Source organism: Anabrus simplex, chromosome 1 (genome assembly GCF_040414725.1).
Source record: "Anabrus simplex isolate iqAnaSimp1 chromosome 1, ASM4041472v1, whole genome shotgun sequence".
NCBI classification, from domain to species: Eukaryota; Metazoa; Arthropoda; class Insecta; order Orthoptera; family Tettigoniidae; genus Anabrus; species Anabrus simplex.
In genome coordinates, this window is record NC_090265.1 from 828,600,021 (window position 1) to 828,619,223 (window position 19,203).

Below are 19,203 nucleotides of genomic sequence, written 5' to 3' on the forward strand. Positions count from 1 at the left end.
CTTATTTTCCATGAGCCTTCACACAGGAACCCTGATTCTCAACCACCTACGAGAGAAGAAATAAAGGACATCATCGCTGGTCTCAAGAACAACAAGGCTTCAGGTGAAGACGGCATAGTTGCCGAGATGTGGAAACATGCAGATGACCAGTCTTTGGAGAGCATCCATCAAATCATAAAGGACATATGGACAACAGAGTCCCTACCCGAAGGATGGACGTCTGCCGTGATTCACCCCCTCCACAAGAAGGGAAGTAAGACAGATCTCAACAATTATAGAGGTATTTCCTTGTTACAAATTACCTACAAGATCCTCTCTGTAGCCCTGCTTAATAGAGTCACCACACAGCTAGACTCACAGTTAGGTGAATACCAAGCTGGTTTCCGTAAGACTAGATCTTGTCCAGAACAGATACACAATCTTAAGACAGTTCTCAATTACAAAAGCCGAGGTGGACATCCCTGGGTGGTGGTCCTAGTAGATTTTCAGAAAGCTTATGACTCTGTGGACAGAGACACCCTTTTCTCCATACTATGGGAACTTGGTCTGGATGGGAAGACCCTACGATTGATTCAAGCCACTCTGAGGAACACGACGTCCAAGGTCAGGTTCAGAGGTGAACTATCTGAAAGCTTTCCAATCAGAACAGGAGTTAGACAGGGTGATGGTCTCTCCTGCATTCTCTTCAACTGTGTCCTGGAAAAGATCATTAGAGAATGGAGAACTATGCTACCACCGGGAGCTGGACTGAAGCTTGGGTACAAGAGAGACAATCTCATTGTCCCGTGCCTAGCCTTTGACGATGACCTCATTCTACTGGCAAACAATATAGAGGAGGCTACCTACAACTTACAGAGTCTTTATTGTGTAGCAGTTAAGACTGGTCTGAAAATCAGCATCCAGAAGACTGAATTTATGACCAATATCAAGGAGGCCCCTTCTACAATTCCTCTCACAGACGCTACCATACGAAAAGTACCTGCGGTTAAGTACTTGGGAGAATGGATCTCTGCGAATCAGAGCGAGAACCCAGCCATAGATGCCAGATGTACCAAGTTTGAAAGGGCTTATCACTCGTGTCGTAGTACCGTATCTATTCATCTAAGTGCCTCTCCAAGAACCTCAAGCTCAGACACTACAACTCGGTAGTCAAACCATCTGTTCTGTATGCTTCTGAGTGCCTTGTAATGGCTAGGAAGGGCCCACTCAGAAAGCTGGAGTTAAAAGAGAGGAAGATCCTGAGGAGGATATTAGGACCAATCAGAGAGGAAGGAGGCACTTACAGAATCCGCCATAATAATGAACTGTATGAACACCAGGAGGACATCGTCACGTCTATAAGGAAAAGGCGCCTGACCTTTTATGGACACTTGGCCCGTCTGGATTCCGAAAGACTCACCAAAAGGATATTCACAGAAACAGGAAGAGGCAAGGCTTCTAAGAACAAATGGATCACGTCAGTTAAGTCAGATATGGAACAACTAGATATCCCACCGGGACAAAGTCATGACCGACTACTGTTCCGTCAAGCCATCCGACACGGAGTTTTCCCAACGTCCCTTACAAGTAAGAAGACTACAGGAACTAAGTGGACTGAGGAGAGAAAGCTGGCTCATAGTCAGCAAATGAAGGAGTATTGGAAGAAGAAGAAAGCAACAACTTTACCCAAGAGTAGATACGAGCCCCGTGGTCCTCAGTAGGCCTAAACGACAAAGAAGAAGAAAATAAAGGAAATATTAGCTGATAAGACAACGGGGCTTGTACATATTGCTTCTTCTTTTTTTTTTAATAATTCCGAGTTCCAGCCGGCTAAAGTGGAATAAAAATATGTTTCATTCACAAAGTGGAAACACGCACGAAATGTTGTTTGTTGCGGCTAACAGATTTGTATAGAACCATAACAAGGAGTCGAGAATTTTCATGTGCTGTGAGGAAGGGTACCAGTTATTTATTTATTTATTTATTTATTTATTTATTTATTTATTTATTTATTTATTTATTTATTTATTTATTTATTTATTATTTATTTATTTATTGCCTAATCGCCGCTATTGCCCCTCGCAACAAAGTGAATATCCCTAGCTGTCTCCCTATGAAATTATCACTGCGCATGCGTTTCGGAGATAATTGGCTCTCCTTGTGTTAGTTACTGTACTTAAGAAAAAAAATATTGTGTCCTTTCAGTACTAGGCTCAGCTGGAGTCAGTTACTATTGGGATATTCGGGACTGTAAAATACTACATCTGAGCTTATATCATGCACACGTAGGAGATATGCTTATCGACAATGGTACGAGCAACAGAATACAATCTTGACTAAAACGGGCAATCCTTACCTTCCAAGAGTGTCAGAATGCTCCACCTGGAACGGACCTTCTTCTTCTAACGTCTCATCCATGTTTTCCTGGAAATGATGAAGCAGAGAATTTACTCATTAACTCTTGCCGTATACCACTATCAATGGCGTCATGCTTAGAGTATGTTTGGAATAGAATTACCTGTCCATGTGATATAACATAGACTACCTCCAGTACAAATCCGAAAAAGCATATTTCGTCCCTCTCAAAGTCTCATCCACAACCGTGTGCAAGTCCTATTCTTTTTCCATTTGAAAAACATTTAGCTGATCTTTTTCTTTAAAAACTGCATCGACTTGGTCGTAATGGTAGATTGTGCTGAAACCCAGAGTCTAATATCTTGGAACTTGGAAAATGGTGCAATGAGTATGATATGAAAGTTAGCCTTTGCAAGACTACAGTGATAACAGTAGGTAAGACACCTAAGAGAATTGAATGCCAGGTAGGGAATACAAAGCTGGAACAGGTAGATCATTTCAAGTATTTAGGGTGTGTATTCTCTCAGGACAGTAGTATAGTATGTGAGATTGAATTAAGGTGCAGCAAAGCTAATGCAGTGAGTTCGCAGTTGCGATCAACAGTACAATGTTCGGAAGAGACAAAAATACTTTTTTTAAAATCTGCCGGCCATACGTGTTCCGGAAAGGTACCAGCACAGTCCTGCTTGTTGCGTATTCATTGAGCAAGATTCCCATTATCTGACACAAAAGGATGAAATATATTAATAATTTTAATACTTGGGGGAGGGAATTCCACTGACAACAAATTTTAGTGCTGACACTTCTAAACATTATTGGAGGCATTCATATGAAAAATATCTGCCTCTGTATCCTCCTCCCCAGCTGTATCTCCCACCAAATGTCTCACTCCAGAACACTGCCCTTGAGGTGGTAGAGGTTGAATCCCTCGCTGAGTCCGAGAGAAAAGAAACAACCCTGGAGGGTTAACGGATTAAAAATAAATGAATAAGTAAATAAATAAATATATGAAAAGTATCCTGTCGTGTTCTTTTTAACCTGGTTCTAGCAGGCCATTTCTTAATACTACACGCGTGTGATGAACATTTTAAACGGTTGTTTTCGTTGGAGAGTTGCAGGTTGACATTACAGTTTACACAGCGAGTTTTGGTTCTACTTTTTTATCGACAAATTCTATGTCTGGCACCTGCTGCCCAACTATAATAATAGAAACAATAGAAACATATTCTGCGAACATTCGCAGTAATTGCAGTCCGGGATGACCCCGTAAAAGCTACTCGTTAGTGCACTATACTTTTTAAAGTCTAGTTTTCACGATTGTGTGGGTCAGATGGGAAAGGGTTATCCGATTTGTATGATATTGAGATCGAAATTCTATAATTCCATTGATTCTAGTCGATTTTGCTTACGAAAATCTCTCCCAGAATATTACTGTATACCCTAGTCTGGCGCTCTGGTTGAACGTTAAGTGCAGTGACCTTTCGTTTAGAGGGCCTCGTGTTCCATTCACGGCCGGACTGGGAATTTTAGCTGTGTATGATTGCGTTAGCGAGCATTATTTAAATTAACCATCTGGTTATTTTTAGCGATATGTAATTCTAATTACTGCTAGAACTTAACTGTTTTATGTTACTGCAGAATTAGCCCATTTAAATCACTCAATAGTCTGCTCACATTAACCCAATGAGTAACGAACTATACCTTGACAAATCTCCTCCGAAATGGGAATTCCTATTAGAAGGGAACCCCCTTCAGAATGGTGTAATCCCCTGCAGAATGTGTACTGTACATCCATCCCCTTCCAAATGCTGGTGTATAGTGAGCAAAGCTTTTCAAAGTATTGATATATCGGTTTTTCGATACATCGGTATTAAAATATCGATGTAATTGAAATATCGGTCTTCAAAATATCGATACATCGCCGATATATACATGTTTTTAAAATATTGGTACTATTATCCATTATTGTAAGTCTAGTTTTACATTTAACACACTGATTAAAGGATTTATTAGGTTTAATAAATCTTGACACACATCAGAAAACAAGTTTAAAACAATGACCAAGTAACATGACTTTTTCACTACAATGACATAGTATAAAAACATTTACAGCCAAAAGAAGTTATGATACATATTGTACCGGGCGGTACACCTCCACGCCGCTAGTTCAAATATTGCGCCAATTGAAACTCCTCTACAGGAGAAAGCCTGAACTTTAAAAAACTGTATTAACTCAACAGTTTCTCCGAAGATGGCTTTGTGTGAATTTTGATGTGTTTTTGTTTATCATTGATCAAGAAGTGTGGACATTCTCTAACAGATGTCTCTACCAAAAACTATGATCATGCACTCTGGTGCAAAGGAATGAACCTTCTTGAAGAAATTTTGTATTCAAAAGTTGTTGTCTTTACTAAATTTTGTTCTTTTATTTTTGGGTTGGCAATATTAATCCTTCCTTCCGCCAGGTTTGAACTTAGCCAACAGCGAATTTCTTTAATTAATTCTCAGCCAATCATGTATGTCTTCTTCGATATGGATATGTAGCTCTAAGCTATCCAAAAAAGTTGAGGGGGTGTGGCTACTCATTCTTCAGAGGTCTCGAATTTTCCACGAGGGTATAAAACTGCTGATTTTCTTGTCTCTGGGCCACTAGTATAACATCTAACTCAGTGTGTGAATATGTAGCAGGGGGCGGGAAGCTCCTCGTTCTTCAGACAGCAGATCTTCAACAAGGTAATGGCCTTTTAGCATCTTTATTACTTGCTAGCACAGCAGTCTAACTCTCGGGGAGGGTTCAAAACCTTTAATATGTAACCTATTAAACATGTAAACCCTTTTCCTGGTAAACTTCAGTTTTCTTGAACTTTAATTCGGGGATAGAGAGTGCTTTACCCTCTCGAGCTCCTCTTCATTTTGAATTTGAGGTGACTATGTTTTCATAACCGTTTTTCTCTTCCTTCTTAATGTGTTAAATTTATCTTGTATACTAGTCACCTCCATAGATTGGGATTAGCCCCTGTGTGATCGGCCTAGCGCCACTTAGGTTTTAAAATGTGTATTTAGGAGTGCAAGTTCACGCCTCCAGTTCTCTCTGTACTTTGGGCCAGTAACTTAACCTGTTGTTTTTTTCTTTTTCTTCATGCGAAGGCCCTGTAGGTTGGGTACAAGATACCCCTGTTTCGCTGTAAGTGTGCCTTGAGGGCAGTTAGTGTAAAGTTAGTTTATGGCCTCTTAAATAGGCTTGAAAGATCGAGAGCTGGTCAGCTCTTTATGGTGTTGTGGTAAAAGTGCCTTAGCGAGGCTTGAGATGTAAAGTCGGGAGCTAATGCTCCATGTAATTAAGGGTTTTCTGCCCTTTGGTATTTTGTGTTTGTGAGCTGAGAGCTCAGAAATTATACTTGGGGCTCGAAGCCAAGATCTTGTAATAACCCCCTAAACAGTGTGATTTCCTTGTACCTGATTTTGGCTTGTCGTTGACTTGTTAAGTTTTCAAATTCTATGTACAATTTTGTTAACTCTTGTTGTCTATTGAAAATATAACTTTTATTTAACTTTTAAATTCATCTTTCGCACTTGTAGTTAGACCCATTCCAGCCCGCACCTTCTTTCACCTCCGCCTACCACGGATAACTCCGTAACACATGGGAAAACAGTATATGTAAGGTGTCTACTAAGGAGCTAAAAACCATATGAAAAAACTACAAACGTATAATTTGTGTACGAAGTAGGGTCTATATCTGATAATTCTGAGAGCTCTATAAAATAATAAAACATTTTCTTCTCAACTTCTTCCTCAGCACTGCAATTCCATTTGTTCGTGAAAGAACCATGATAATGATCTTCGGTCAATTTCCAATACCTGTTAGGTAAGCCATTTAGAAAGAACAGTTTGCCATTTAATCAGTTTCTCTTTTCCCTGATGGTGTTACCGGCCTTTGAAAACAGTCTCTCTGATGGGACAGGTCGCTATAATGCTCAAGTATTGCTTAACTAACATTTAAAGCTATGCATACAAGGTATGCACGATGAATGAGTTGTGATATTATCACTGTATTCTCCGGCTCCATGACTAAATGGTTAGCGTGCTGGTCTTTGGTCACAGGGGTCCCGGGTTCGATTCCCGGCAGGGTCGGGAATTTTAACCATCATTGGTCAATTTCCCTGGCACGGGGGCTGGGTGTATGTGTTGTCTTCATCATCATTTCGTCCTCATCACGACGCGCAGGTCGCCTACGGGTGTCAAATCAAAAGACCTGCACCTGGCGAGCCGAACCCGTCCTGGGATCTCCCGGCACTAAAAGCCATACGCCATTTCATTTATTACTGGATTCACCGAAGTGAACTGAGAAATGATAATTCAAATTTCCTAACTGTAGCGTGCAAATATTGAAAAGGTCTGAAAAATAATAAAATCGTAGCCAAAAGTATTAAATTAGACAGAAATATCGATATATTGGGCACAAAATATCGATATCGACAATATATCGGACCTCAAAAATCGATGTCGATATATCGATATATCCATCTCAAAACATCGATATTTCCGATATATCGATATTCGTTTGCTCTCTCTACAGTGGTGTAGGCTGTGAAGCAGGGAGCAGGAGCAGTTCATGAATTTTAGTGGCAGAATGCTATTTGTTGTACTTTGGCCTTTGGGTACGTTGAGCTGAATAGTTCAATGCGACTGGTAGAAAACCTGATACTGTTTGACTTTCATTTGATGAAGTTAAAAGGTAATCGTCCTTCTCTGTGGTGTAGTGTTTATTGTGATTAACTACCACCCCTGGAGGTTCGGGTTCAATTCCCGGCTCTGCCACGAAATTTGAAAAGTGGTACGAGAACTGGAACGGGGTCTACTCCGCCTCGGGAGGTTATCTGAGTAGAGGGGGTTCGATTTCCACCTCAGCCACGCTCGAAGTGGTTTTCCGTTTTCTTAGTCACCTAAGTTAAGGCCGCGGCCGCTTCGTTCGCTCTTCCTTGCCCATCCCTTGCAATCTCCCCATCCCCCCCTGCCCCCACAATGTCCCTGTTCAGCATAGCAAGTAAGGCCACCTGGGCGATGTACTGGTCCTCCTGCCCAGTTGTATCCCCGACCAAATATCTCATGCTCCAGGACACTCTCTTGGGGTGGTAGAAATGAAATGGCGTATGGCTTTTAGTGCCGGGAGTGTCTGAGGACATGTTCGGCTCGCCAGGTGCAGGTCTTTTGAACTGACACCCGTAGGCGACCTGCGCATCATGATGAGGATGAAATGATTATGAAGACGACACATACTGTACACACAGCCCCAGTGCCAGCGAAATTAACCAATGATGGTCTAAATTCCAGACCCTGCCGGGAATCGAACCCGGGACCCCTGTGACGAAAGGCCAGCATGCTAACCATTAAGCCATGGAGCCGGACGGGGTGGTAGAGGTGGAATGCCTTGCTGAGTCCGAGAGAAAAACCAACCCTGGAGGGTAAAAAGGTATGTATGCGTATGTTCAGTCCTTAGCCTGAAGGCTGGTTGGATCCTCAACAGCAAGAAAATGTATGAGGACCAAGTGTGAAATACGTGGTTATGAAGAAGAGGGCCAAGTCATCAGAATGAAAGAAAGAACCCCGCAAAATATCCTTTTGTATACTCAACGCCTCATTTCTTCTTCCACACTCTAGATGCTACGGTAGCTACAAGTTACCACTGTTCTGCAAGTCGTACAGTTAAAACAAGGGCTATTTAGCGCATGTACACCTGTTTGCTATACAACTGTCTGGCTCGACCATGTTATAACATGACCCGCTGTTAGACCTTTGCAGTTAATTAACAATGTGCGTGGGGAGCGACTGGAGGAGTGCCCATGTCCTGTTGGTGGGCACTCCGCCATCAAACGACTTCACGTTTACATCACATTGTGGTGAGTTCTACACGTCATCTCTTCAGTCAAGCGGCAGTCTCCAAATGACAAGTGATCAATTTAGATTATAAAAGCAATAATTATTGTAGTGGTTAGTGTGATTAACTGCCACCCCTGAAGGTTCGGGTTCGATTCCAGCCTCGGGAGGTCTAATGAGTAGAAGGGGTTCGATTCCCGCCCCAACCATCCACGAAGTGGTTTTCCGTAGTTTTCCGCTTCTTCTCCAGGGAAATGCCGGGATAGTACCTAACTTAAGTCCACGGCCGCTTCCTTCCCTCTTTCTTGCCTGTCCCTTCCAGTCCTCCTATCCCCCCAACAAGGTCCCTGTTCAACATAACAGGTGAGGCCGCCTGGACGATGTACTGGTCCTCCTTCCCGGTTCTATCCCAATCAAATGTCTCACGCTCCAGGACACTACCCTAGAGACGGTAGAGATGGAATCCCTTGCTGAGTCCGGGGAAAAAACTAACACTGGACGGTAAACAGACTAAGAAAGAAAGAAAGAAAGAAAGAAAGAAAGAAAAGGAAAGGAAAGGGTGATTTGTTTAAATAACTGACAAAAGCTTAATTAAAAGTAACAAAGGTTGTTTGTCAGTTATATAACAAGTCGCCTTTATTGACTTTATTTACTTCTCTACCAGTAGCTACTTCCGTGGATCAGTGGTTGAGTGTCGGTCTCCGGAATGCAAGATAGCAGGCTCAAACCTGGCTAAGGTAGTAGGATGTTTGAAGGGAGGAAATAAATCCATTCGATACTCCATGCCATATGATGTTGATATGTAAAGATTTCTGGTGATATATTTGATATTTACTCGAAAAAAAAAAAGCTCGGCCATAAGTCGCTCAATAGAGTACCGGTACGGTTTTCCTGCTATCTGGTAGAGTAAACCGGAACGTCAAAACTTTCAGGCAGGCAGCCTGAATGACGTCAAATTAAAATGACCACATACGGTTGCTGAGATCATATAATAATAATAATAATAATAATAATAATAATAATAATAATAATAATATAATTATTGTATTATAATATATTATAATTGGAGAACACCGACAAAATTATAATTTCATTTTGTTTAGAGATCAGAACTGATTTATTTACCAAATATTATTACCCAGGGTAGGATTTATATGTAATAAAATGGCTAAATCATACGTATGGGCTAACAAATGCAAAATATGGAGTGAAATATGGCCTAATTTTTACACTGACTGACAGTGACAATGCAACACCAAGGAGGAGTGGTTCGAAAGGGATGAAAGTTGGGGAAAAAACAGAGACGGCACGGATGAATAATTGATGTTTATTTCAAACCGATATGCAGGTTACACAATGCGCACGGCATCGACTCAGTAGGATGTAGGACCGCCGCGAGCGGCGATGCACGCAGAAACACGTCGAGGTACAGAGTCAATAAGAGTGCGGATGGTGTCCTGAGGGATGGTTCTCCATTCTCTGTCAACCATTTGCCACAGTTGGTCGTCCGTACGAGGCTGGGGCAGAGTTTGCAAACGGCGTCCAATGAGATCCCACACGTGTTCGATTGGTGAGAGATCCGGAGAGTACGCTGGCCACGGAAGCATCTGTACACCTCGTAGAGCCTGTTGGGAGATGCGAGCAGTGTGTGGGCGGGCATTATCCTGCTGAAACAGAGCATTGGGCAGCCCCTGAAGGTACGGGAGTGCCACCGGCCGCAGCACATGCTGCACGTAGCGGTGGGCATTTAACGTGCCTTGAATACGCACTAGAGGTGACGTGGAATCATACGCAATAGCGCCCCAAACCATGATGCCGCGTTGTCTACCGATAGGGCGCTCCATAGTTACTGCCGGATTTGACCTTTCTCCACGCCGACGCCACACTCGTCTGCGGTGACTATCACTGACAGAACAGAAGCGTGACTCATCGGAGAACACGACGTTCCGCCATTCCCTCAACCAAGTCGCTCTAGCCCGGCACCATGCCAGGCGTGCACGTCTATGCTGTGGAGTCAATGGTAGTCTTCTGAGCGGACGCCGGGAGCGCAGGCCTCCTTCAACCAATCGACGGGAAATTGTTCTGGTCGATATTGGAACAGCCAGGGTGTCTTGCACATGCTGAAGAATGGCGGTTGACGTGGCATGCGGGGCTGCCACTGCTTGGCGGCGGATGCGCCGATCCTCGCGTGCTGACGTCACTCGGGCTGCGCCTGGACCCCTCGCACGTGCCACATGTCCCTGCGCCAACCATCTTCGCCACAGGCGCTGCACCGTGGACACATCCCTATGGGTATCGGCTGCGATTTGACGAAGCGACCAACCTGCCCTTCTCAGCCCGATCACCATACCCCTCGTAAAGTCGTCTGTCTGCTGGAAATGCCTCCGTTGACGGCGGCCTGGCATTCTTAGCTATACACGTGTCCTGTGGCACACGACAACACGTTCTACAATGACTGTCGGCTGAGAAATCACGGTACGAAGTGGGCCTTCGCCAACGCCGTGTCCCATTTATCGTTCGCTACGTGCGCAGCACAGCGGCGCATTTCACACCATGAGCATACCTCAGTGACGTCAGTCTACCCTGCAATTGGCATAAAGTTCTGACCACTCCTTCTTGGTGTTGCATTTGCTCTGTCAGTCAGTGTAATTTAAAAAGGTGAACAATAATGTGATGGATATCTATGCATTCACAAATTTGAATACTTATACAAAGAGTAGCCTACAGTTAAAATATCTATTGTTTTCAAACATGAAAGTCACAAAAATAGGAATTGAAATAAAAGGCAAGACACACAACAAGAGTGTAAGTGTAACCTTTTTGATACGTGTCACATCGGATTGAGTGACAAGACCAAAGCCAACAAGAAAGAAAAGAATGTACATAGAGCAGAACTTTCTTTCCATATTTCATAGCATTGACCACAATGAAGCTTTGAATACAGATGCTAGTTAAATAAATTTTAATTTTTTTCTGGGAAGACTACCTCTGGAACCGTAAAATATGGAAGATATTTAAAAGAAAATGTTAAATTTCAGTATGTAAATATATGTGAATTTTCCCCAAATATGTAAAAACAGGCACTGAAACTGGAAATGTGGAAAATAAAATACGTTTTATATCAGTGGGTCCTGATTGTGGGGACCGACCGACCGACCGACCGACCGACAGCCCCCTCCCCCCGATTAATCTGGTTAATTTCTCTGACTCGCACATTGAGTGTTCGTGTTAACACACTTCTCTGTATTTGCACATGGCACATCACAGTGTCAACAGCCATAGAAACACGTAATAGTTGAATACATTCCTTCACATAGGGTTAGCGTTAGGAAGGGCACCCAGCCGTAATACTGGGTCGAGCCAACTTATGCTCAACGGATTGCACTCGGGCCCTACCGGATTGTGGGAAAAGGAGAAAGATATTAAGCATATCAGTATAGAGTTTAGAAAATAGCTTGCAGAATTGTTCGTTTGGTGCACACTACTCTGTGGAAGCGAAAACCGGACACTACGAAAATTGGAAGAAAACCCGTTTCGAAGCAACAGAAATGATGATATGGTGGAAAATGGCATGAACGAGCTGGACAGAACAAAAAACTACTCTAGATCTAGTAAGGAAATTAAAGAAGGAGAGTAGTTGGTAGAGGAAATGGAAAGTGGGCAGTGGTGCCGACTTGGGGAGGGGGGTGGGGGGGTGGGTGGTGGGGGGGCAAGGTATGTTCTGCCTCCAAAAATAGTCTTAGGGAGCAGAGTGCCATTTTACCCCCACTCGAAAAAAAAAATCCTCCCAGATGGTAACTCCCCGTAAAACGTGGAGCTTGCTAGTTTCGGAGGCTGCTATGGCGTTAAATCTGGTGACGTTTGTAGATGGTTTTATATCAAGAAATTAGATTAGAAAGCCGGCATTCCTTCAGAGAACTATATTTCCCAATGGAGACTGTTCAGGCGGTGCATCTGGTGGTAGAGTTTTAAGAACATTTATTAAGAAAATGTATTTATGAAGCAAGTTCTAATTTTTTTACTTGTGATTTTTTTGTCCGCCTCTGGTTAGTGTGATTAGCTGTCACCCCCGGAGGCACGGATTCGATTCCCGGCTCTGCCACGAAATTTGAAATGTGGTACGAGGGCTGGAACGGGGTCCACTCAGCCTCGGGAGGTCAACTGAGTAGAGGTGAGTTCGATTGCCTCATCAGCCATCCTGGAAGTGGTTTTCCGTGGTTTCCCATTTTACTTCCAGGCAAATGTCGGGATGGTACCTAACTTAAGGCCACGGCCGCTTCCTTCCCTCTTCCTTGTCTATCCCTTCCAATCTTCCCATCCCCCAGCAAGGCCCCTGTTCAGTATAGCAGGTGAGGCCGCCTGGGCGAGGTACTGGTCATCCTCCCCAGTTGTATCCTCCGACCCAGAGTCTGAAGCTCCAGGGCACTGCCCTTGAGGCGGTAGAGGTGGTAGAGGTGGGATCCCTCGCTGAGCCCGAGGAAAATCCGACCCTGGAGGGTAAACAGATAAAGGAGAAGAAGATTATTTTTATAGCTTTGTGCCTAAAACATTCCTTCAAAATATTTATTAATGAATCAAGTTCTGTTTTTCTATTTACTTGTGAATATTATCGAAAACTCCGACATACTGTAAGACTCGTTCAAAAATGTATTTGAGAAACAAGCTCTATCATTGTTCTGTTTATGAATATTGTTATTACATAGGAATGTTTGCATTAGTTGTTCCTCATTTCACATGGCTGTGTTCATGTTAATCATGCCCCCCCCCCCTCCGCCCAATAATTACCCGAAGGGTATCTCCAATAATTAATCAAACTTAGATTTTTCAGATACTTCCTACACCTTAACTAAGTCTAGGATATTTTCTCATGTATACCCTTAGTGCCAGTCACATGCATCTTCTCTGTTTTCACCTTCCTTAGATTTCTTTTCCCACATTACATACTATTGCTGTTCTCTCTCGTTTCCAGCATTCTTTGTTTAGTAAAATAGTAAAATAGGATAGTAAAATTCAAGCTCATTTTCAGTTTTTACATAGCCTATCCTTTTCTCTTCTGTATGTTTTCCTTGTTTCTTTTCAGTCTTAGTCCGTATGTCATTTCCACATCTGTATTACATAAAATTCATTAGTTTTCCTTATGCTCTTTTCTTACGGTTTTTATTCTTATATGCTCCTATCAACCAACAAATTATCCATCTCAAGCTGCCTCTGTGGGTCAGTGGAAGAATGTCGGCCTCCGGATCGCAAGATAGCGGGTTCAAACACGGCAGAGGCAGTCGGAATTTTGAAAGGTGGAGATAAGTCCATTCGACACTCCATGTCGTATGATGTCAGCATATAAAAGATCTCTGGTGACAAAATTAATTAAATCTCAGCCACAGCCGCCCAAGAGAGTTTCGGTTTACTCGGTCCGCCATCTAGTGAGCCTAGAGTAAAACGGAACGTCGAAATTGACAAGCAGAGAGCCAGATGGCGTCAAATTGAAATGTCTGCACACGGTAGCAGAGGCCATGCGATTATTATTATTATTATTATTATTATTATTATTATTATTATTATTATTATTATTATTATTATTATTATTATTATTATTATTATTTCTTAATCCGTTTATCCTCCAGGGTTGGTTTTTCCCTCGGACTCAGCGAGGGATTCCACCTCTACCACCTCAAGGGCAGTATCATGGAGCTTCAGACTTTGGGCCGGAGGATACAACTGGGGAGGATGACCAGTACCTCGCCCAGGCGGCCACACCTGCTATGCTGAACAGGGGCCTTGCGGGGGGATGGGAAGATTAGAAGGGATAGATAAGGAAGAGGGAAGGAATCGGCCGTGGCCTTAAGTTAGGTACCATCCCGGCATTTGCCTGGATGAGAAGTGGGAAACCACGGAAAACCACTTCCAGAATGGCTGAGGTGGGAATCAAACCTACCTATACTCAGTTGACCTCCCGAGGCTGAGTGAACCCCGTTCCAGCCCTCGTACCACTTTTCAAATTTTGTGGCAGAGCCGGGAATCGAACCCGGGCCTCCGTTGGTGGCAGCTAATCACACTAACCACTACACCACAGAGGCGGACATTATTATTATTATTATTATTATTATTATTATTATTATTATTATTATTATTATTATTATTATTATTATTATTATTATTATTATCATCATTATTATTATTATTATTACTACCATCCCTCTCATTTTCTTAAAGTGAACGTGTCAGTCTTGCCTGTCATATTTCTGAGCGAGTTGGCCGTGTAGTGAGGGTCGCGTAACTGTGAGCTTGCATTCGAGAGATGATGGGTTCGAATCCCACCGTCGGCAGACCTGAACATGGTTTTTCGTGCATTCCCATTTTGACACCAGGCGAATGCTGGGGCTCTTAATAACATACCACGGCCGCTACCTTCCCTATCCTAGCCCTTTTCGATCCGTGTGTCGCCAAAATCGTTTGATGTGTTAGGGCGACGTTAAACCACTAGAAAATGAAGCTTACTATATTTTTACTTACTTTAACAAATCTGCCCGTGTTCTCTCGCTGTTAATTTCTGCCCTTATTGTTTGTCTTTTCTTCTTCTTCTTCTTCTTAATCTCTTTACTCTCTAGGGTTGGCTTTTCCCTCGAACTCAGCGAGAGATCCCACCTCTTCCGCCTCAAGGGCAGTGTCCTGGATTGTGAGACTCTGGGTCTTGGGATACAACTGGGGAGGAAGACCAGTACCTCGCCCAGGCGGCCTCACCTATTATGCTGAGCAGGGGCATTGTGGGGGATGGGAAGATTGGAAGGGATAGACAAGGAAGGGGGAAGGAGGCGGCCGTGGCCGTAAGTCAGGTACCATCTCTGCATTTTCCTGGAGGAGAAGTAGGAAACCAGGGAAAATCACTTCGAGGATGGCGGAGGAGGAAATCGAACCCCCCTCTACTCAGTTGACCTCACGAGGCTGATTGGACCCCGTTCCAGCCCTCGTACCACTTTTCAAATTTCGTGGCAGAGCCGGGAAACGAACCCGGGCCTCTGGGGATGGCAGCTAATCACACTAACCACTACAGCACAGAGGCGGACGTTTGTCTTTTTAAACCGTTAATTTTCCGGGCTGAGTGGTTCAGACGGTTGAGGCGCTGGCCTTCTGATCCCCAACTTGGCTGGTTCGATCCTGGGTCAGTCCGGTGGTATCTGAAGGTGCTCTAATACGTCAGCCTCATGTCGGTAGATTTACTGGCACGTAGAAGAACTCCTGCTAGAAAAAATTCCGGCACTTTGGCGTCTCCGAAAAAAGTAGTTAGTGGGAAGTAAAGCCAATAACATATTATTATTATTATTATTATTATTATTATTAAATCATTAATTCTTTAAACCATCTTTTTGTACGCAACCTCCTGTCATCCCCTGAAAGTGAAAAGTATTTGGAAGTCAGCTGCAAGAGACTTCAGCGGTGAAAGTTTCAAGATGATAAAACGAGTATCAGAAGGTGCAGATAGAGAACCATAGTTGCATCGACATTTAGGACATCAATAAACGAATGAATGAAGGACGTCTGAAGCCCAATGAAATGAATAAATCAGGATCATTAACTCATTTTTCTTCACAATAAATGTATTTGGGATTTAAGATCCGTCACTGCCACCTGCCGTTGTTTCGGATGGGAAATATCGGACTCCAGATACATTCATACTGATCGTGAAATTTTCACCACAATTTTATTAGCCGAAGTAATTTTAATAGAAACTACCAACTACGTAAAACGATAGCACATTAGTTAATTCTACAACAGAAATACCGAACAAATGCTGCTCTTATCTATTGCCAAAAAAAGGAGATGAATGCTTGGACTACGATACATAAATAGATTTTGTGAAACAATAAAAAGTGATAAAAATAATAAAATAGCATTCTAACAGCAAACATGCTATCGAGTACACTTACTCAGTACAGACTTGTACTCGATATAATGTTCGTAAATAGTTCGTTTTTATGATAATTATTATTATCTCATCATTGACTGTACTGATCTTACGGAAAATGATGTTGAAGAACCGAACATATTAATGCAAGTGATGCCAACATGTAGAAATCAACTACGAGTTGCCCTGATTAAGGCGTGGCTTGTCAAAATGAGATTAAGCAGAACCGTGGTAGACACTGAACTTGCACCGACTGACGTCACAGATTACGCGTTAAAGTGCACTCGATAAAATGTAATTAGAATGAAGAGAAGGCGACGGACACATGCTAAGATTATTTCCCTCTTAAGAGACACTTACCTAAAAAGAGAAGATTCCTGCCTTCTAACAACAGTCCGGTTAGCGCGGATACATTAGAGTTCCTACACTAAGTGGTTCACAGCCCACGTGACCCTCCTGTAGGTCTCGTCCAGTGTAAGCGGCTATTTTCAGCCTGCTTGTACAGATTTAACCAAGATGTGAATTTTTGCATAAACAACAGAGGTCCGATCTGGAACAAAGCCGCTTCTCTCCACCAGGGATGCCCAGTTCGGTTTGAGAGCGTAGTTCTTTTGCCGCTATTCCCTAGAGATTCTCAGCATTTTTAAGATGCACCAAGAACTGCTTTCCTCAACACTAGACGCCCAGCTTGGTTTGCTATTGAACGCATTTCCTGTATCTGTAAGTATAAAGTATAGACGAGACTGCAGAAGCATCCTCAGTTCAGAGCGTGGATTCGATTCCCTGCCAGAAAGTCGACACGTTTAGAAACGAGACTTCTGCTTCTGAAGAGGCACATGGCTCTGAGGTTCACTCAGCCTACAACAAAAATGAGAATGTGTATGTTGAGTACTCAGCCCAAACGCTGGTTGGATCCTCAACAGCTCCACCATCAGCTGTCATTGATAGCCTAAGGGTCGCTGAAGAAGTGAACAAGGGAAATGAGGAGTGAGATAGTTTCCCGTTGCTTTTTTCGCCGTGCCAGACGTTGTTATTGCATATCAGTCTGCCAAGTCCACTGACACGCACCAACCGACCCTATGTGCAACATTTCAACACCATTCATAGCAAGGACTTGCTGTATAAGGAATGGGATTACTAGCATCACTCATACCTCAGTCATTTTCATATTGAAGCGAAGGATAAGGCTGAGACGGGCTGAATGAAATTAACATTTTTTGTTTCTAGCCATAACAGAAGATAGTGCGCTATGAACACTAGGTCTCATGAGCAAAGGCAATTATCCCACTTAGCGACAAGATTACGTACATATCACTCCTCCAAAGGCATTCATGACTTTTCTTTTGCTATTTGTTTTACGTCGCACCAACACAGATAGGTCTTAGACGACGATGAGATAGGAAAGGCCTAGGAGTGGGAAGGAAGCGGCCGTGGCCTTCATTAAGATACAGCCCCAGCATTTGCCTGCTGTGAAAATGGGAAACCACTGAAAATCATCTTCAGGGCTGCCGACAGTGGGGTTCGAACTACTCTCTCCCGGATGCAAGCTCACAGCCGCGCGCCCCTAACCGCACGGCCAACTCGCCCAGTCATTCATGACTTTTACAGGGACAGTTTTGCTTTTGTAAGTACCTATATTTGGCCCATTGCAAATTTTGCATTTACAATAGTAGTTAGATCTTGAGCAAAACTTGTTTCGCTATAATAATAATAATAATAATAATAATAATAATAATAATAATAATAATAATAATAATAATAATAATAATAATAATAATAATAATGTGTGTGTGTGTCCAACCCTTGTTCCGTTTCTCTACGGGGTTGGGTGAGACGAATCTTCGTAGCCAATTTTTACGATCGGATGCTCTCCCTGACTGTCAACCTCATCAGAAGAGTCGATGAGTTGAAATGAATGACGTGATATATGATAGCAGGAAAGGAAATGGCGAACCCCGGTGACGGCACGTAGCCTGCTCCTGTCGAATAGCACCAAGGGGTGTGCTCAAGGCTTAACGTCTCCATACGACGGATGAATCACCATCAACAGCATCATATGCACTCACTCCACATGAACACTCCAGAGAGGTTTACAGAAATGTATCCAGGCTTTTGGCACGCTAGACGACATCTAGTGATTATAAATTATTGTAGACTATATCACCACCTCTCCTACACAGTCGGCTTACATTCTGATGGTGAAAAGTTTTTCATCGAGTGCATTGGCCGTGCGGATATGGTCGAGCAGCTGTAAGCTTGCATTCAGGAGATAGGGTGTTCGAACCCCATTATCGGCAGCCCTGAAGATGGTTTTCCGTGGTTTCCCATTTTCACACCAGGGAAGTGTACCTTAATTAAGGCCATGGTCGCTTCCTTCCCACTCCTAGATCTATCCTATCCCATCGACGCCATAAGACCTACCTGTGTCGGCGCGACGTAAAGGAAAATAAAAAAATAAAAAAAACGACCAACGGGACTCGAACTGACTAACTACGGTGCCAAATCATATAGACTTCATGCCTTAACGATCACGGTAATAATAATAATAATAATAATAATAATAATAATAATAATAATAATAATAATAATAATAAATATAAGCCATTAAGCTAATCAAACCGTCCCCTCTTCCACCCTATGGGCTTTATAGTATATAAAATTAAAAGTGTAGCATTATATAATCTTCATTTCGAAAATGTATAAGAAATCAGGAAATGCATAATATTATGTATTAACTCATCATTTGAATTAAACAGGAGTAATATAACTGAAGAGCTGGCAGAAAAATCCGTTCATAATTTGCTTGGAAAGAAAATACGGCGCGTATCCTTGCTGGTTTGGGACAGTGATTAACAAAACTTCCTTCTGTTTATCCGAGCCATTTCCTGGGTCGCTGGGGCTCCTTTTGGATTTGTCTGGAGTTTTAAGGTGGGATGATCTTCCTGACACAATGTGATTTTTCAGGTAAAAATTCCACTGTAGGGATCACCAGGATTCGAACCTCGATCGTCTAGTAAAAGTCCAGTAATTAATTCCTTGCGCTAACCACACCTCTTAGGGCTGTAACAGTAATGGTCTTAATATTGTTCGTTGA

The 19,203-nt window shown here is 42.8% G+C and overlaps 1 protein-coding gene across 1 annotated transcript in view; it reads right to left on the reverse strand.

The window, feature by feature from the left end:
* Positions 1–19,203, reverse strand: part of LOC136857590 (uncharacterized) — a 251,892-nt gene that overhangs the window by 82,081 nt on the left and 150,608 nt on the right. Inside the window, exon 9 of the mRNA XM_067136372.2 lies at positions 2,336–2,403. Within this exon, the coding sequence (XP_066992473.2) occupies positions 2,336–2,403 (68 nt within the window). The remainder of the gene's footprint in view (positions 1–2,335; positions 2,404–19,203) is intronic.